The 20,955-nt window shown below is 42.1% G+C and overlaps 1 protein-coding gene across 1 annotated transcript; it reads right to left on the reverse strand.

The window, feature by feature from the left end:
* Positions 1–522: 522 nt before the first annotated feature.
* Positions 523–19,158, reverse strand: LOC119537260 (transmembrane 4 L6 family member 1-like). Its single transcript, XM_037839778.1, has 4 exons — positions 18,988–19,158; positions 10,467–10,532; positions 2,804–2,949; positions 523–814 (listed from the first exon to the last, which is right to left on the reverse strand). The coding sequence occupies exons 1-4, from the start codon at positions 19,156–19,158 to the stop codon at positions 523–525; spliced, it is 675 nt and encodes a 224-aa protein (XP_037695706.1).
* Positions 19,159–20,955: the final 1,797 nt, after the last annotated feature.

Raw genomic sequence — 20,955 nt, forward strand, 5'->3', positions numbered from 1 at the left:
AAGAACACCCAAATCATCCCCCCATCCCACCCCATTTGTCCTTTAGTTTTTATCCCCATTTTTCTACTCATCCATACACTAGATAGAGGAGGTGTGATCCACAAGGTCTTCACAATCACACTGTCACCCCTTGTAATCTACATTATTATATAATTGTCTTCAGGAGTCCAGACTGCTGGGTTGGAGTTTGGTAGTTTCAGGTATTTACTTCTAACTATTCCAATACATTAAAACCTAAGAGGTGTCCCCTAACAATCTTGATTCTAACAAAGATGATTTTTCAAAACTGTTGTCCTTCTATAAAAATCTACTCTGGTGACAAAGCTGGGGGCTTTTTTCTCAACTTCTAAGAATTCTGGGAATTGATATTCACCAAATCCCGTCCTTCTGAACCTGGGGAACTCACCATCTGTCAATCAGTTATTTCTTCAGGCAGCTCAAAAGCCAGTTATGTTCACCTGAAAGAAGATTAAGCTAAAGTGGTAAATGAATTTCTACATTTCAAAATTTCTTATTATTGGCTTAAAGGAGACACCTTTGGGAGTGTGGGATTGGGGGAGCAGAGAGATAGGGAGGAGCTGGTAAGGGGGAAAAGACTTGAAAACTGCTGGTTCTAGAAATACTGACCTGTCCTTTATGAACACATGTACCACAGCAGATGCTACAGAGTCCACTGACAATGTGGCTAAGGCAAAGCACAGCTTCCACAGTGCCAATCCCCAGGAGGATGGAGAACAAGACCACGTTCCAGAGGACAATGTTCTCAGGTGCTTGGCAGGTGGCCCAGGTGGGCTGATTGAATAAGTAGTTACCCCTGCCAGGACAAAGGATAAAATTAACCTGGGTTTTAGCCAGTAACAGAGAGATTGAAAGGGTGGGAGCTACTACTTATAAGCATCTGAAAAGTACTAGTCTAACACAGGAGATTACAAAGTTCAAGGACCTTCATCCCTCTCATCCTCATAAAGAGAGTAGATATATTCTGTGCCCAGTGGTGGGGAGAGGGGTAAATTGTCCATCTTTGCCCTCAAATAGCACAAGATCTCAGCAAGGTATTGTGGACACAGACATAGCCATATCAAGAGTGGACATGAACTGGGAAATCATATAATACAAGATTTTAGCTGCTAGAAGGGTCTCAGAGGCAGTAAGGAATGGTTACGAGCTTGGGTTCTGAAGTCCCATAGACCCAGGTCCTAATTTTACCTCCCTCACTAAGGAGTTCTGGATTAGTTTCCTGAATGTTTCTGTACGTCAGATTTTTTATGTGTAAAATAATGCTAAAAATAGCATCAATAGCATGGAGTGGTTGTGAGGATTAGATAAAGTAATAGCGCGGTGCCTGCCACACAGTAGGCCATATGTTCTCGTTGTATCATAATTATTGTTATCGTAGGGAGGTCTAAGAGGTCTAGAGTAGCTGGAGAAGGCTTCAGGGGGAAAATTGGAGTCACCTGGTCTTGAAAGAGAGTAGCAGCAGAGGGAAGAGCACTGAATTGTAAGAAGAAACAGTATGTAAGCAAATATCCTGAGGAAGACTTGGAGTCAGAGTGCATTAATTGTACAGAGAGAAAATGGAATAGGTTTTCAGGTTGTATTTCATAAAGCTATATATTATTTGCTATCTCTACTCTGTCTCTACCCTTACCCACATCTGTACCTATATCCATTGGGTTCCTGATGAGATTTTAGATTCCTTACATGCAAAGACTTCTTGGCCTCCCTAGGACCTTTAGGTTTTACAAAAATCTCTTTGGCTAATCTTTGGTGAATGGATTGAAGGGCAAAAGTTGAACTTGGACACTTATTGGAAGACTGGGTTGTAGGAATCAAGGCAAAGGGTGATGGAGAGGTTTGGAATTGGGTGATGACAGACTGGGTGAAGAACAGTGGTCAGGTTGAAGAAATGTTGTCAAGGTAGAATTGGCAGGATTTGGTGGTTGGCTGAATGCAGGAAGTGAAGAAGAGAGGAGAATCAAAGGTGACTCATAGGTTGTAGATGCCATCTAATGAGATGGAGATGACTGCAAGAGGAGTTTTGTGGGAGAACATCAAGAACTGTGGATATATTAATATTGAAATGCTTGTGAGATGTTCAAGAGGAAATTTCTAGGAGGAAATTAGATATTTGGGTCAAGAATTCAGAAGAAAGGTTTGGGCTGGAGATAGACATTTTGGAATTTTTCACATATAGATGATGGTTCTGGAAGCCATGGGGATGGATGAGATCTGCCAGGGGAAGAAGAGGAAATGAGAAGAGGAGCAGGTCTTTTCTTTCTTAATTGGTTGGTTCTGGGTTTCCTCCATATTCCTTTAGCAAAATAAATGTGCATCAAGGGACTAACCATTTCAGCATATTTGTGCAACACCAAATTTGCCTGTTTGCTCTCCCCAATTAGGTTGTGAGCTCACTGAAGATAAGCACATGGTCTTATCTTTCTTTTGTATCCCTTGTCTTCCCACAGTACTTAGCCCTGGACTAAGCAGGCCCTCAGCACATACTCAATTGAGTGTTTAGTAACTGTGGCTAACGAGGTCAAGATATTGGACTGAATATTGAGCTGACTCTAAGGTGGACTCAGACTTATGAGCCCATATAGACTCCTCACCTTAGCTAATCATCTCTAAGAGATTTTTGATTTGGGGAGCAAGTGGGGAGAGAGGAAAAAGCCATGAGGTATGTATAGAAGCACTTGGCCCCCACTACTGGAGAGCTGACATTCAGAGCACACACACTTTGAGATCATCAGCTGTATCATCTTCAGATGCAAGACACTGACTTAAGACTATGAATGCTACTTACTCCAGAGTGTCATTCCTGAAAGGGTAAGTGTAGTTTCCACCACCAATGTCACAGAAGGGCCCACAAAGCAAACCCAGTGAAGAAATGACCACACAGTATATGGCCCCCATGGTGCCCTGTGTGGCCAGAAGCACAGGGAACAGCATCTGCAATGGAACAGAGCCAGAAATTCAGTGCAGCTATGGTGGGGGAGGCAGCGGGGACTTGGCTTTTCAAAAGTGCTTCCTCTGAGCTTCCCTGGTAAATGGAATAAGATCCAGATCTTCTACTGCAGATGTCAGACCACACAACTTGCTTCTCAAGTGCACAAAAAGTGGGCTACTAAATCTGAGAAATCCTTGATCTATTCATCTGCCCCAGTTACAATTCTAAAAAGTGAAATAACCCGCTACAAAATTATGAGCAGAAAATTTGACTTACTCACGGCTGAATGCCCAGTGTCTACACAATGCCTGGAGCCCCTTAGGCTGCACTCATGGTAGACATTAATCGATCATAGCACTCTTTCTCACCAAGCCTGGACTAGGCCCTGCAGTTCCTCTCAAAACAGAGTGACTGATTGGTTGGTGTTGGCCCTCTAATTGAGGTTTTTTTTTTATCATCCTGGGTGTTCAGTAAATGTTTGTTCTATGATTTGGTGAGTAAAAAGATAATTGTTTTTCTAATGTCTGAGCCAGTGACCAGCACAGGGCCTTGTACTGTGTTCAAACTCCATAAATATTTGCTGATTGAATGAGTGAGTGAGTGTGATGGTGAGGCAAATGCCAAGGAAAGGCCTTGAACTCTTCCGGCATATTAGTTCATTACTGAGCTGGAACAAAGCCACTGTGCTTGCTTACTTCAAAGCATGAGTTTTATACCTGACAAGTCCACATTATGTCTTTCTGACCACAGGGAGTGACAGAGAGACAGCCTGGGCTGAATGGAATGAGTTATGGAGCTCCTGAGAGATGGTCTCCAGGAGACATGGGTCTAAGACCTTTGTGGAGGCTCCAATTGGGGGGACTGGAAGGGTTAGAGCAGGGGCCTTTGGAGCAGGGGTGTTTCTGGTTATTTGAGTTTTTTCAGTTCTTAAAGGGAAAAAAGAGAAGTGAGTTGGTATATGAACTGAGAATATAAGAGCAGGGGGGCAGTTTAGTAATTTACTGTGATCAGGGAAATTGGTGACAATTTTGTATGTGGGAAAGAGCATGATCCTGGAAATTGGGAGACCTAGACCTTGTCATGGTCATGCCTCCATTCAGCTAGTCCTGAGAGCTGACTGTGTCAGGACTGTGGAGGGTCCTGGGGTACATTGGTGATAAAATGGGGTCCTTGCCCTGAAGAAAAGAGATTACAGTCTATCTGAGGTTTGGCAAATAATCCTAAAGTGCCTTTCCATCTCTAAAATTAGAGCTCTGTGACTTTGGGCAAGCCACTCAGTCTTTCTGGGCTTTTTTTTTTTTTCTTATTTGTCAAAAGGGGATAAGTTTGCAAAACTTATGGTAACATTTCCATGTATTTCTTCTAGCCATGTGGGAAAGGAGAAAGAGTGCTGGCATGATAAAGCCATGGACCAGGAACAAGAAATAAATACATATTGAATGAATGAGTAGAGTGCCAGTCTTTTGTATTCATGAAGCCATTATGAGAGAGCATCTGTGAAAGTGTTTTGGAGAGTACAGTTTTGGAGGTCCCTTCTTGCTTGAATACCACTTCTATGATGTGTTACCCCATTGGCTACTGGAAAAATAAGAAAGCCAAGGGATAGGAGAGTGCTAGACCTTCTCACAGACAGACAGACACACACAAATAGCTCAACTACAGCAGTCTGACAAGCTTTGTTTTAGATCTCAGTCCCTCTCTCCAGGCTTCTGTCGCCAACCTGCTGGCTAGAGCCTTGCATAATATCTCTGTGCTTTAAAAGGAGGGTAAATAGAAGCACTAGACATTGGTCAATAGGATAGTCTAAAAAGAAAAGGCTACAGCCTAGGCAACCAGTCTTTTTGGAGTGGAGGCGAGGAGCAAGTTCTGAAAGCAGCAAGAGAAAAGCAAATCATCACATACAAAGGAAACAGCATAAGACTAAGTAGTGACTACTCAGCAGCCACCATGGAGGCGAGAAGGCAGTGGCATGACATATTTGAAATTTTGAGTGAGAAAAATTTCCAACCAAGAATACTTTATCCAGCAAAGCTCTCCATCAAATTTGAGGGAGAGCTTAAAGTTTTCACAGACAAACAAATGCTGAGAGAATTTGCTAACAAGAAACCTGCCCTACTGGAGATACTAAAGGGAACCCTACTGGCAGAGAAACAAAGAAAGGAGAGACATGGAGAAAGGTTCAGTACTAAAGAGATTTGGTATGGATACATTAAAGGATATTAATAGAGAGAGGGAAAAAATATATATGACAAACATAAACCAAAGGATAAGATGGCTGATTCAAGAAATGCCTTCACCGTTATAATGTTGAAATGTAAATGGATTAAACTCCCCAATTAAAAGATAAACATTCGCAGAATGGATTAAAAAAAATGAACCGTCAATATGTTGTGTACAAGAGACTCATCTTAGACACAGGGACACAAAGAAATTGAAAGTGAAAGGATGGAAAAAAATATTTCATGCCAGCTACAGCCAAAAGAAAGCAGGTGTAGCAATATTAATCTCAGATAAAATAAACTTTAAATGCAAGGAAGTTAGGAGAGACAAAGAAGGCCACTACATACTAATAAAAGGGAAAATTCAAGAAGAAGAGGTAACAATCATAAATGTTTATGCACCCAGTCAAGGTGCCACAAAATACATGAGAGAAACACTGGCAAAACTAAAGGAAGCAATGGATGTTTCCACAATAATTGTGGGAGACTTCAACACATCACTCTCTCCTATAGATAGATCAACCAGACAGAAGACCAATAAGGAAATTGAAAACCTAAACAATCTGATAAATGAATTGGATTTAACAGACATATATAGAGCATTACATCCCAAATCACCAGGATACACATTCTTCTCCAGTGCTCATAGAACTTTCTCCAGAATAGATCATATGCTGGGACATAAAACAAGCCTCAGTAAATTTAAAAAAAATTGAAATTATTCAAAGCACATTCTCTGACCACAATGGAATATAAGCAGAAGTCAGTAACCATCAGAGACTTAAATTCACAAATACCTGGAGGTTAAACAACATGCTCCTAAACAATCAGTGGGTTAAAGAAGAAATAGCAAGAGAAATTGCTAAATATATAGAGATGAATGAAAATGAGAACACAACATACCAAAACCTATGGGATGCAGCAAAAGTGGTACTGAGGGGGGAAATTTATAGCACTTAACATATATATTAAAAAGGAAGAAAGAGCCAAAATCAAAGAACTAATGGATCCACTGAAGAAGCTAGAAAATGAACAGCAAACCAATCCTAAACCAAGTAGAAGAAAAAAAAAAAAAAAAACAAGGATTAAAGCAGAAATAAATGACATAGAGAACAAAAAAACAATAGAGAGGATAAATAACACCAAAAGTTGGTTCTTTGAGAAGATCAACAAGATTGACAAGCCCCTAACTAGACTGACAAAATCAAAAAAGAAAGAAGACCCATGTAAACAAAATAATGAATGAGAAAGGTGACATTACTGCAAATCCCAAAGAAATTAAAAAAAATTATAAGAGGATACTATGAACAACTGTATGCCAACAGCTGGATAACGCAGAGGAAATGGACAATTTCCTGGAAACATATGAACAACCTAGACTGACCAGAGAAGAAACAGAAGACCTCAATGAGCCAATCACAAGCAAAGAGATCCAATCATTCATCAAAAAACTTCCCACAAATAAATGCCCAGGGCCAGATGGCTTCACAGGGGAAGCCTACCAAACTTTCCAAAAAGAACTGACACCAATCTTACTTAAACTCTTTCAAAACATCAAAGAAAATCGAACACTACCTAACTCATTTTATGAAGCTAACATCAATTTAATACCAAAACCAGGCAAAGATGCTACAAAAAAGGAAAACCACTGGCCAATCTCCCTAATGAATATAGATGCAAAAATCCTCAACAAAATACTTGCAAATCGAATCCAAAGACACATTAAGAAAAATCATACACCATGACCAAGTGGGGTTCATTCCAGGCATGCAAGGATGGTTCAACATAAGAAAATCAATCAATGTATTACAACACATTAACAAATCAAAAGGGAAAAATCAAATGATCATCTCAATAGATGCTGAAAAAGCATTCGACAAAATCCAACAACCCTTTTTGATAAAAACACTTCAAAAGGTGGGAATTGAAGGAAACCTCCTCAATATGATAAAGAGCATATATGAAAAACCCACAGCCAGCATAATACTCAATGGTGAGAGACTGAAAGCCTTCCCTCTAAGATCAGGAACAAGACAAGGATGCCCCCTATCACCACTGTTATTCAACATTGTGCTGGAAGTGCTAGCCAGGACAATCCGGCAAGACAAAGAAATAAAAGGCATCCAAATTGGAAAGGAAGAAGTAAAACTGTCATTGTTTGCAGATGATAGGATCTTATATCTGGAAAACCCTGAGAAATCGAAGATACAGCTACTAGAGCTAATAAACAAATTTAGCAATGTAGCCGGATACAAGATTAATGCACATAAGTCTGTAATGTTTCTGTATGCTAGAAATGAACAAAGTGAAGAGACACTCAAGAAAAAGATACCATTTTCAATAGCAACTAAAAAAATCAAGTACCTAGGAACAAACTTAACCAAAGACGTAAAAGACCTATACAAAGAAAACTACACAACTCTACTAAAAGAAATAGAAGGGGACCTTAAAAGATGGAAAAATATTCCATGTTCATGGATAGGAAGGCTAAATGTCATTAAGATGTCAATTCTACCCAAACTCATCTACAGATTCAATGCAATCCCAATCAAAATTCCAACAACCTACTTTGCAGCCTTGGAAAAGCTGGTAATCAAATTTATTTTGAAAGGGAAGATGCCTCAAATTGCTAAAGACACTCTAAAAAAGAAAAACGAAGTCGGAGGACTTACCCTCCCTGACTGAAGCTTATTATATAGCCGCAGTTGTCAAAACAGCATGGTATTGGCACAAAGATAGACATATTGTTCAATGGAATCGAACTGAGAATTCAGAGATAGACCTCCAGATCTATGGCCGACTGATCTTTGAGAAGGCCCCCAAAGTCACTGAAATGGGTCATAATGGTCTTTTCAACAAATGGGCCTGGGAGAGTTGGATATCCATATCCAAAAGAATAAAAGAGGACCCCTACCTCACACCCTACACAAAAATTAACTCAAAATGGATCAAAAATCTCAATATGAAAGCAAGTACCATAAAACTCCAAGAAGATAATGTGGGAAACATCTTCAAGACCTTGTATTAGGCAGCCACTTCCTAGACTTTATACCCAAAGCACAGGCAACAAAAGGAAAAATAGATAAATGGGAACTCCTCAAGCTTAGAAGTTTCTGCACCTCAAAGGAATTTCTCAAAAAGGTAAAGAGGCTGCCAACTCAATGGGAAAAAATTTTTAGAAACCATGTATCTGACAAAAGACTGATATCTTGCATATATAAAGAAATCCTATAACTCAATGACAGTAGTACAGACAGCCCAATTATAAAATGGGCAAAAGATATGAAAAGACAGTTCTCTGAAGAGGAAATACAAATGGCCAAGAAACATGAAAAAATGTTTAGCTTCAATAGCTATTAGAGAGATTCAAATTAAGACCACAATGAGATACTGTCTCACACCAATTAGGATGGCTACCATTACACAAACAGGAAACTACAAATGCTGGAGGGGATGTGGAGAAATTGGAACTCTTATTCATTGTTGGTGGGACTGTATAATGATTCAGCCACTCTGGAAGTCAGTCTGGCAGTTCCTTAGAAAACTATATATAGAGTTACCCTTCGATCCAGTGATTGCACTTCTCGGTATATACCTGGAAGATCTGAAAGCAAGGACATGAACAGATACCTGCATGCCAGTGTTCACAGCAGCATTATTCACAATTGCCAATAGATGGAAACAACCCAAATGTCCTTCAACAGATGAATGGATAAATAAAATGTGGTACATACACACGATGGAATACTACGCAGCAGTGAGAAGGAGTGATGTCATGAAACATATGGCAACATGGATGAACCTTGAAGACATAGTGCTGAGTGAAATAAGCCAGGCACAAAAAGAGAAATATTACATGCTACCACTAATGTGAACTTTGAAAAATGTAAAACAAATGGTTTATACTGTAGAATGTAGGGGAACTAGCAATAGAAACCAATTAAGGAAGGGGAAACGATAATCCAATAAGAACAGATAAGCTATCGTGGGTAAATTTAATGTTCTGGGAATGCCCAGGAATGACTACAGTCTGTTAATTTCTGATGGGTATAGTAGGAACAAGTTCACAGTAATGTTGCTATATTAGGTAACTTTCTTGGGGTAGAGTAGGAACATGTTGGAAGTAAAGTAGTTAGCTTAGGTTAGTTGTCTTTTTCTTACTCCCTTGTTATGGTCTGTTTGAAATGTTCTTTTATTGTATGTTTTTTTAAATTTGCTATTTTTTTTTATTTTTTATACACTTGATTTTGAAAAAAAAAAACAAGGAAAAAAATATGCAGAGCCCCCTTGAGGAGCTGGTGGAGAATGCAGGGGTATTGGCCTGCCCCACCTCGATGGTTGCTAATGTGCTCACAGACATAGGGGACTGGTGGTTTGATGGGTTGAGCCCTCTACCGCAGGACTTGCCCTTGGGAAGTCTGTTGCTGCAAAGGAGAGGCTAGGCCTCCCTATAATTGTGCTTAAGAGCCTCCTCCCGAATGCCTCTTTGTTGCTCAGATGTGGCCCTCTCTCTCTAGCTAAGCCAACTTGAAAGGTGAAATCACTGCCCTCTCCACTACATGGTATCAGACACCCAGGGGAGTGAATCTCCCTGGCAATGTGGAACATGACTCCCGGGGAAGGATTGTAGACCCGGCATCGTGGGATGGAGAACATCTTCTTGAGCAAAAGGGGGAAATGAAAGGAAATGAAATAAGCTTCAGTAGCAGAGAGATTCTAAAAGGAGTGGAGAAGTCACTCTGGTGGGCACTCTTATGCATAATATAGACAACCCTTTTTAAGTTCTAATGAACTGAGGTAGCTGGCGGTAGATAACTGAAACTATCAAACTAGAACCCAGAATCCATGAATCTTGAAGAAGATTGTATAAAAATGTAGCTTATGAGGGGTGACAATGTGATTGGGAAAGCCATAAGGACCACACTCCCCTTTGTCTAGTTTATAGATGGATCAGTAGAAAAATGGGGGAAGGAAACAAACAAACAAACAAAGGCACCCAGTGTTCTTTTTTACTTTAATTGATCTTTTTCACTTTAATTATTATTCTTGTTACTTTTGTGTGTGTGGTAATGAAGGAGTCAGGGATTGATTTTGGTGATGAATGCACAACTATGTAATGATACTGTGAACAATCGAGTGTGTGTTTTGTTTTGTGTGACTGCATGGTATGTGAATATATCTCAGTAAAATTAATATAAAAAGTATTAGCTACAGTGCACACTTAGAATACTCTGCGGTATAATAAAGACAGTTTCTTTTAAAGATTAAAAAAAATTCTATTAAGACCTCAAAAAACTTACCCCACATCTGTGAGCACAGTATCCCTCTCCATCTCCTCTTAGAAGCATCAGTGCTGGCACCATGACCTGCAGATGAAGAAAATGCTCTTGTAATGAAGGGAACTTCATATTTTTGGCTCAAAGTTTTGAACATGGCACTTCTTACTTAGAAGCATCTATTGATTCCTCATTGCCTATAGGATAAAACTCAGGCCCTGAACATGGTACGTGAGTCCATCATGCCCTGGTCTTGCCCTGCTATTAGAGCCTCACCTTTCCTCTTTCATTTTCCCTTCCTGCTACACCAGCTTGGGAGCTCCCAGGATGGGCCTGACACTTTCCTGCCTTTGGCCTTTGAACATGCCCAGAGGTTCCTTTACCCTTGTCCATCTAGCAAACTCCTATTTGCCCTCAGAGGGCCAATACAAATGTTATCTCCTGTGGTAGGCTGAAAAAGTGGCTCCCAAATACGTATTTACTTCCAAGAACCTGTGAATATTATTTTATATTGAAAAAGAGTGAATATTACTTTATATGGCAAAAGATGTGATTAAGTTAATGCACTTGAGATGAGTTGCTTATTTTGGATTATCTGGGTGAGCCCTAAATGCAATCACATATATTCTTATAAGATGGAAGCAGAGGGAGTTTTGAGAGACAGACACACAGAGGAGAAGGCGTTGTGAAGAGGAAGGCAGAGATTGGAGTGATGTGGCCACAAACCAAGGAATGTTGGAAGCCACTAGAAGCTGGAAGAGGCAAGGAACAGAATCTCCCCTAGAGCCTCCAAGGGCATGTGGCTTTGCTAACACACTAATTTTGGACTTCTGGTTTCTAGAACAGTGAGAGAATCGATGTATATTGTTTGACGCCACCAATTTTGTGGTAATTTGTTATAGTAGCCACAGGAAACTAATACATCTTGTCTTTGTAGCTTTCAGTGACCCTTACCAGACAACGCAGATATATTCCTTCCTTCATGCCAGTCTCTCCTGTGACACTGAGCATACTCCTTCTCCTTCTCCTCCCTACTGGGCTCTGAGTTAGCGACTTTTACCACAGTGTCCAACGTAGAGTCAGGACCCAATGATAAGGTGGTAACATTTGTGGTGACATTTCCACAGGTTTCTTCTAGCAGTGGGAGCACTGGCAGGATAGGTCTATGGGCCAGAAATAAGAAATAAATACGTAATGGATAAACTTAACTTTATGAAAAAAGAAATACCCTGTGAGATGGTTGGTAAAGGTATTCACTGGGAATAATCTGAGAAACCCCCATTTCTCACCGAGGAGACCAAGACCTACCCTTGGGAATGTGTGATTGGGGTGTGCTTGATGCTAAAGATGACTGTTACCTACTCAGGTTTCTTTTGCCTGATAACCTGAGGCAGGGGGTGCAAACTCAGTTGTCTTTAGAGACTAGGTAGGTAATTTCAAGTAAGAAAAATGTGTCCTGGTATAACACAGTAGGGATTGGTGGGGACTGTGGAAATTTGAAGGCTACATACCCCTCCTAAAGGCATCCAATTTAGTGTTAAACAAAACAGACATGTGACAGACCAATTCTCAGCTGGTTTGCATACATTGTGATGCCATGATGAAGTCTGGGTTAGTTATTTGGAATCTTGTAAAAGGAGAACCAAAATTCTAGGATTTGGCAGTGTGTGTCCACTCTGCTGGGGAAGAGTGTACCGAGTTTGCTGAAGTATCAGCTCACTCTCTTCAGTTCAGATGGGTGGATCTGGCCATCACAACCTTTTAATACTAGGGATGGAGATTGTTCAGCTTCTTCTTGCTCCAATCCTCATATGACTGCCATTGAAAGAACATTAGCCATGTGCCAGGCTTGGAGGCTGGGCATCCTATATGTGATCTCATACAATGCTCATCATCAGTGTAGGTGGTGGTCACCGTTGATATCTGCATTTTTACAGAGATTTAGGAAGGTGAAAGGCCTTGCCTACAGTCCCACAGTGGGCCAGCTGCAGAGTATGGTTTCTAACCCAACTCTGGTAGGCTCCTCCTCTTCTGTATGCCCCAAGCCATTTGCTGCTGATGATGTCACCTCTCATGGAGACAGGGGAGAGAAGGCATTGCATGTTTTTTTTTTTTTTCCTGGCAGGAGTATTTCTCCTGGGGATAAATCAGTGGACACTGATTTATCAGTCAAGCTTTGGTGAGTTTGGTTAGTGTTGGTCAGTGTCCCTGAGAGTTTTTGCTTTGTGTATAGACAAAATGGGGTAACCATTGATTGCATACTTTGAATGGATTATATGGTTTGTGAATATATCTCAATAAAATCACATTAAAAATGGAGTTCCTGATCTGCAATGCTGCCCATTAGACCTTGGACAGAACTGACCCCACCCAGGCACTGCCCCTCTGTGTCTAGGATTGAGCTGCCTGCTGTCCTGTGTGTCGAGCATGTTGAGCATCTTTTAAGTTTCAATGAACGAGAGCCCAGAGACCTGTAATCTTATCCCTTTCTGTGTCATAAACTCTAGACCTGGATCTAGATAAGCATCTCTTGCATGTAAGAATCTTTCCAGTTCAAGCATTTTGTTTCAAGAAACCTTTAACAGTATAAGATTTTGTCTTTAGATTGGGTCAGTTTGCCATTTCACAGTCTGAGGGCTGAGGAGGTGAGAGAAAAGAGAGGATTCAGGCCTGACAATTCCCTTTCCCTTTCCCCTCATTGTCTTCTGCCTTATTTTCTTTTCTTAGAACACCAGTATAAATCAGATCACATAGCTGAATTCTTAACCCCAGAGAAGAAGGTTCTTTATAGACCAGAACAGGGGCTGGTACTTCCTGCAGGTTGTAGGCAAATTACTGAATGAGTACACACCCTGGACTTTTTTATTGCATGAATAAAGCATATTAAATTTTTCTAGAAAAGCTTGGCTAGAATAAAGAGTGTATATAATTCCCATTTACTCAGTGAGCTATATTTCTTTAAGTGAAGTATTTTCGCAGACCTTGCAGATTTTCACAGTCATCTCTAGGTTACTCAGTGTGGTGCTAGAGAGCTAATGAAGATCTTCCAAGTGGTAAGAGGTGGCTCAGGACCCCTGACTTCTGGTGAGGGGATGACCACCGGTAGCTTTGGGCCTCAGGTCCCTGCCCACTTGTATCCTGGATGATGGTGCAACACTCCCATTTTTGAGTTGCATTTCCTAGTTCTGATGGATTTTCTGGCACCAGAAATTACTGATTCTTCTGTTCTTATGTTGGATCCTCTGGGAGACCCAAGGATCCCTTGAGTCAGATTGGAAGGACACAGCCAGAGAAACTGTGTGATGAAGGTGTAAGTTTGGGGCTGACAAATGCAGGCTGTTGGAGCCACCATGGAGGAGGTGGGTGGTAAGAGCCCTTCCAAGCACCATCTAAGGGGCACAACTTGATATGTACAGCAAGCCAGGCTGCAGGGTTGGGTGTGCAGAATGCAGCAATGGCTTCAGAACAGGATTTTCATAGCTCCATGCTACTTGGTCATGTCGCGCCCCTTCTTAAAAGGGTCTCTCTCCGACCTCATTTCCTATCCTGTCTCCCAAACTCAGCTCTAGGTAAACTGGTTTTCTTGATGTTCCTGGAACCATCGAGCCTGTTCCCTACTCAGAGCCTTAGCACATGTCATTCTCTCTGCTTGGGATGCTCCCAGACAACACTATGGCTTATTAATTTATTTTATTCAAGTGGTGGCTGTTTAAACACCTCATCCTCAGAAAATGTTTGACCATCTATATATTCATTTACTCTGTTTTTTTCATAGCACTCACCAATTGATATTACATTGTATGGCTATTTATTTAGGTGTTTCTTATCCCTCTAGAATGTAAGCTTAACAAGAGCGGAATGTTGTCTGTTTTATTCACTGCTGTGTCCCTAATGCCAGGAACAGTGCCAACACATCGTAGATGCTCAATAAATATTTGTGGGTGAAACTAGTCAAAGGTAAGAACCCAGTCCATCAGCGTGGCATTCAAGGTCATGCAGAATTTTGCCCCAGTCTGCATTTCAGCACTGTTTGCCACCACTTCTTCACTTCAACAGCTCATACTCCAGCCATGTCAACTCTAGCATGGTGTCCCTGAGTATACCTTGCTCTGTGATGCTTCTGTGCCTTTGCACAAGTTGTTTCCTCTGCCTGGAATGACCACTTCCCTTCCCTACCTGGCAAACTCCTACTAATTCTGCACAGTTCAGTTCAATTACCTTCTTTACTGGGATGCTTCCCTTGGTTCCCAAAGGTAGTTAATTTTTCCTTCTTCTCAGTACCCAGCCTCCACTACAGCAGACACTCACCCCATTGGGCTGGGATTATTTGTATGTATGTCCATCTCTCTTGATCTGAGGGAGCACAGGAACCATCTCAGCTGAGTCAGACAGTCCCCAACCTCCAATCAGGCTCCTGATCACAAACCATACCACCAGCTAGTCTTAAATTGTCCCTCCTAATGGTCTTACTGAGCATGCAAAGAATACTGATGAAATATAACAATTAGTTACATATGTAAAGGAATTAGGGTCCTGTCTCTCAGTCCCTCGGTACCCAATCCAATTTATGTTATGCTTGTCCCAGATGCACAGTTTTAACAACAGAAGCCTGCCTGGAGCTTGTGGATTCAGGAAAACAGAAAATATTTATTTTTGGCATTGGCTGAGCTGAGACAACAACCTTGCTGCTGGCACCAGGCAGCCTTCTGGAAATAACAAGGGGGTGATGCAGAGGACTTCTCCACCAAGAAGACGACGTGCTGCTGAACATGTCTCCACACACCACAGCTGTGACTGCCTGAGGGACTCACCCTCCGAGTGGGCATTCTGCCTGGCTGGGAGGGTAAGGAAGGCAGTGACTCATGTGGTTCTGCTTTTCTGCCTCATCTGAAAAGCAGTAGTTATTTGGAGCAGCCCTCCCAGTGCCTCCACTGTTTCCCCAGGATGTGAGCATGGAACAGAGCGCATTTGCTTGCATGAGTTTCCTGTGTAGCATCTCTCACGGTGCCCTGTCCGTTGTGTGTACACACATGTGATGGAGTAGGGGGACATAACAGGCTTTGGATTCAGATGGGTGTTCAAGTACCAGTTCTGCCCTACATCAGCCTTGTGGCCTTGGCAACATTATTTAATCTTCCTGGGGCTGCCATAAAATGGAGATATAGAGGTAATGATACCTACCTCACAAAGTTGTTGTGGGAAGCAAATGAAACAATAGGTGTGAAAGCATTTAATACACTCTAAGCCTTTGTGCACATGCCTATAAGAATTATTATTAAAGGTCAGGAACTGTGAATTCTGACTTTATACCCCACAGATCCTTAAACAGTGTTCTGCATGGAGCTGATGCTAAATAAATGGCTGAGCTTGTTGTTTTCAGAGTGTCCCTTGCAGCTTTTGAAATCTTGGTCTGGCCCCCTTTATATCAGGGAAGGCAAGCCCAACCTGCTGCCCTTTCTTCCTCCATTCAGAGTGGAGACTTTGGGGAAATTAGTACCACACTCTGTCTCCAGATCTCACCTCCACTCACTCCCCAGCCCTCTGCAGCCTGAAGTCCACCTGGCCACTCCCCCAGGACTGGTCCAGCCAAGATCCACTGGGCACCTTGCTGAACATTGGATGCTTTTCAGGTCCCAGCTTATGTTCCTTCTGCTGCAGTCGACATTGAAATTCCTCACTTTCTGAAATTTTATCCTCCTCAGTTTTTATAACTTTTTCTCTTTTCTGTTTTTCTTTTGGCTTTCTAGTTGTTCTTTCTCAGTCTTCTTCATAGGCTTCTCTTCCTCTGCACATCTCCCACTTTTTGGCATTTCCTAGGGTTTTGACCTGGTTCCTTCCTCCTTATTCTATTCACTAGCCCTGGACAAACCCACTACCATCAGGACTCCTGCCTCACCTCGTCTTGGTTCTCAAGCTTGTCTTTCTCTTGGTCTTCATTTCCAGTCCAACCATCCTCTGACCCCTCAATATGGATACAAAATAGAACTCACCATCTGCCCTCCCTGCAGGCTCCACCCCTGAGATCTCTGCTTCACCCCACGTGCCTGGACCAACTGGGCCATCCCCCACCCTCCACACACCATCAGTCTTCAGATCCTGCCTATTCTACCTTCTTACATGGCTCGAATCCACCCTCCTCTCTCCAACCCATGTCACTGCCTTAGTTTGCCTTAGAACAGGGCACATGTAAAGGCATAGAGTGGACATTGAAGACTGCTTGAAAGAAGAAAAGAAGGAAGAGGGAAGGAAGGACTTAAAAAGGAAGGAATGAAAAGGAAAGAAAGAAGAGAAAGAGGAGAGTGGGTTGGCTTATTAGTTTTTACTTTATTCAACTTCTGACCCCTGGCCTGGTTCGTACCTGTGTATTTTTTTTTTTTTTACACCATTTCACTGTGAATATACAAATTTAACTGTCTAGAGAGCCTGGGGAAGTTTTGCTGGAAAGTTGGGCTGAGAGTTGGACAAGCTGGCTATATTAAGGGATGTCTGTGGAAACAGTGTGTCTTGTCCATGACTGAGCCAGGTTACACTCTGCTTTCCTCAGGACCATGGAATGTTTTCCCTCTGGATCACTCTCTTTCAGTAAACATTCTGGGATTCTGCTGTTTGGAAACCCAGACTTTCTCAAGTAGCTTTCAGTAGTCATTGAATTTGCTCAGTTATATATGAAAGAAACTGGATGGTATGATGGTTAATTTTTTATGTCAACTTGGCTAGGTTGTGGTGCCCTATTGTTTGGTCAAGCACTGTCCTTGTTACTATGAGAATATTTCATAGATGGGATTTGCATCTATAATCAGTTGATTGCATCTACAGTCAACAAAGGAGATTGCTCTCTGCAATGTGGGTAGTTTCCTTTTCCAATCAGTTGAAGGTCTTAAAAGTCTTAAAAGCCAGAACTGAGGTTTTCAGAGGTCAGAAGAAGAATTTCAGCCTCAACTTCAGCATTGGCTCTTGCCGGAATTTCTAGTCAGCCAGCCTTGCCTGAGGAATTCTGACTAAGGACTTCAGCGTTACCTTTATTGGAAGTTCTAGCTTGCCACCTGCCCTACAGAGTTCAGACTTGCCAGTCCCTGTTATCGTATGAGCCAATTCCTTATAGTAAGTTTCTTTTCACACACACACACACACCATTGGTTTTGTTTCTCTGGAGAACCCTGAATAATACAGGTGTTAATGGGAAAAATACATTTTACAGATGATAAAAGCAAGATTTAGAGAGGTTTGAATTTGTTTGGTGATGGAATTGGAAATTGCAATCCTGTCTTCAGAAAAAAAAAACAGAACAGGGAAGAATCAGGAGGCAGGTGCTTGGCTGGATCAGCAAAAGAGGTAGAGGAGCTCATACTCTGACCCAGGAAAGAGGAGACAATGTGTGCTTACAGGTGCCTGGTGCTTTATATACATTTTCTCATTCAATCTTCACCACCACCTTGAGAGACAGTGTGATTCGCCTTCCCCTTTAGTGCAGGGAGGTCACACCACAGGTCATGGCATACTCATGGTTTGAGCAGGATGTGTTAGACTCCTAGGTCTCTACTGCTTTTTAGAAAGGGGTCTGAGCTGAGATACAGGCAACCTCTGAGGCATTGCTGATTTAGAAGTTCTCTTGCATAGGAAGCCCTAACCCCTGCTATGGACTGGAGGTACAGGGATCACTGGAGGTAACTTGAGACATCATTGTGTCTCCTCCTATATGGGGAGAAAAAACGGGAAGGGAGATGGCTACCTTCTTTTACTGAGGGTTGCTTATGGTCCATCCATTCTTCCATCATTTTGCTGAACACTTAGTGCGGGTATTGTGGTCTCACATAAACTATCTTTTCAGGAAGGAACACTGGGGAGAGGAGAAGCCAAATGAAAAAGGTAGAAGCGAAGGAAAACACTCATCATCTACCTCGGGGGGCAAAAACTATAGCCCATAGGCCATATCTGGTGGGTTGCCTGTTTTTATAAATAAAGTTTTAATAGAACTCAGTCATGACCATTTGTTGACATATAGTTACATATAGTTGCTAAGGTTGCTTTCACCTTACAATGGCAGAGTTGGGTAGTTAGGACAAGAGATCACATGGTCTGCAAAGCTTGAAATATTTGCTATCTGGCCCTTTATGGAAAAAAATTGTCAACTCTTGGTCCACCTTAAAATTTTGCCTAGGGAAGTCTTGATGGGAGCTACACAATTTATTTTTCAAGATGGTTGTCTGTGAACCTGACACATATTCTATTACTGTGCTCTTTATAAAGTGTATCTTTCATACAGTTAACAAACATGTATTAAACTCTAGTTTAAGCCGGGCATTTTGCTAGGTAAGCACTTAGAGGGCAAAGGTGAATGAGACCTGGGCCTCATGGGGAACTCACACCCTTGAAGTGCTATTGTGGGTAATGCTTATGTATAACATGTTATGGGATACAGAGGAGGACAGCTGGCCATGTCTGGTGGCCCAGGAAAGATGGCCCCAAGATAGGATTTCTCTCTGGCTTGAAAGGTGCCAAGGGCCACCCTTCACCTGAAGAGTTAAGGTACCAAAATCTTTCTTACCAAGAGTCCAGCTCCAAGAAAGCCGTGGAAAAACCAGACCAAGTCTGTGATCTTGTCAGGCTCTAGTGCCTGCCCGTTGGGAAAGTATAGCAGGAGGTTGGCGATGACGGCCGTGATGGCCAGGGTCAACAGCAGCGTGCCTGTGCACCTGGAGCCCTTCTCAGAGCACATGGTGACCCTCCCTGGAAGGAGAGAAACAGCTGACACCAGGAAGCTAGCCCACTCCAGGCACTGCAGAATAAGGAGAAAGTATACCAGCCTCTGAGCCCAAAGAGCAATGAGCCAAGCCCACTTGGGGAACGGGGAACCACTTAACCTCTTTGAGCCTTGGTTTCCTCTGTAAAGCACAAAAATATTGACCTTATAGATGGTGGTGTATGAATTAAATATAACATGTTAAGTACAATAATAGACCAGAGCATAGCATAATATGACAACATAACACAGTATAATACAGTACAAAATGTGCGAAAGCTTCTGGCTCATAGTAGATGTTCAAGAAATGTTCATTAAAGGATTGGGGGAATGGAGGTAATGTTTAGGAAACTGCTGTTATCTTGTTCTGGGTTCTTCCAATCAGCCCTGAAGTGGGTCACACAGATTTAGGTTCAAACATTTGCTTTATGGCTTAGCGACAAGTTATTTAACATCTCTCCCCAGTCACCTCATCTGTGAAATGGGGCTGAAATAGTATTCATCTTGTGGGATGGTTCAGAGGATGAAAAGATAATGTATTCAAAATGTTCTCCTAGGAGGCTCTAATGAGTAGTAGCTGGTAAAATAAAGAACCCAGGGGATCTGAATTACTTTGGCCTCTCATTTGATTTATTTGGAAAATTCCCTTTCTTACTTTGTCTGTTGAGTTCATTGAGCCTGCAGATTTTGGAGGAGACATATGGAAAAGGGGGAAGGTTTTGCACTAACTACTCAGATTGGTGTAAACTCAGTATTTCACTTGCTGAATGAAGGCTGCTGGAAAAGTGTGGGGACACTGTGCTGCCCCAAAGGCTCAGGGGCTCTAGATGGTGTCTCAGAGACCTGAGAGGAGTGCTATTTCGTGTTAGGTAGCACTGGCGGTAACACCCCTTTGTGCCCGTTATCGACTCAGATTCACACTGAGATTAACTGGCTCATGAATAGCAGCTCATTCACTACCCTGGTTCCGAGAAACCGAGGCCTAGTGCCACCCTGGCCCTTCCCACGGGGGGAGCCTGATGTAATTTGTGGAACCAAGGACCTCTCGTTGGGGACAAAACCGAGAAATATCCAGTCTTGTCTTGCTGCCCACAGAAGATTCAGTTATTTATGAACAATGGCTTCAGCAGGATGATAATGCTTGGGGTCTTATTTCTATCTGATATTCAAATTCAGGGCCACAGAAAACTGATGCCTGAATGGGGTGCTGCCTCTGGCTTTTTTGTTTGGATGAAGGAGATTAAAATTGCTGATATCACCCCGCATTATGGTCATCAACAGTAGTGAATGAAACTTTAACACTTAATGGGAAATGACACTTTCTGAGGAGGAGCAGTACATGCAGCCACTCTTACTTGCTCTAGACACATTATAGGCATTATTTCATTTAACCTTCAGAACTACTCCATGAGGTAATATCTCCCCCTTACAGTTGAGGAAACATTCTTAGAGAAGGGAAGTGAGATTCCAGGGTCTCTCAGCTGGTGAGTGACAGAGCGGATACTCAAAGACAGGTGTGCTGATTTCCATCTCTTGCTATTCCCAATTAGGGTAGGTTATTGGGAACTGGAAGCATGGAGAAACCAGGGCTGTGGAGCCTTCATACAGCCTGTAATAGAGGATCTTGCCCCATTCCGGGTGCTGTACCTGGAGGGCAGCTGCAACGCTGACAACTTCCTGTAGCTCCTTGACTCATGGGTGTCACAGTTTTTGCTGCAATGAATACAGGTGTACCCGTTTTCAAGGAAAATTGCAGATCTTAAGGGGAAAGGG

The sequence above is a fragment of the Choloepus didactylus genome, chromosome 6 (genome assembly GCF_015220235.1).
Source record: "Choloepus didactylus isolate mChoDid1 chromosome 6, mChoDid1.pri, whole genome shotgun sequence".
Lineage (NCBI taxonomy): Eukaryota > Metazoa > Chordata > Mammalia > Pilosa > Megalonychidae > Choloepus > Choloepus didactylus.

Excerpts from the sequence above, each read along its gene's own strand:
- LOC119537260 (XM_037839778.1), bottom strand. The coding sequence starts at position 19,158 with ATGTGCTCTGAGAAGGGCTCCAGGTGCACAGGCACGCTGCTGTTGACC. Across the intron at positions 10,533-18,987 it reads TTCTTGGAGCTGGACTCTTG|GTCATGGTGCCAGCACTGAT; the intron begins GTAAGAAAGATT and ends CTTCATCTGCAG. Across the intron at positions 2,950-10,466 it reads ACTGTGCTCACAGATGTGGG|ATGCTGTTCCCTGTGCTTCT; the intron begins GTAAGTTTTTTG and ends GTTCCATTGCAG.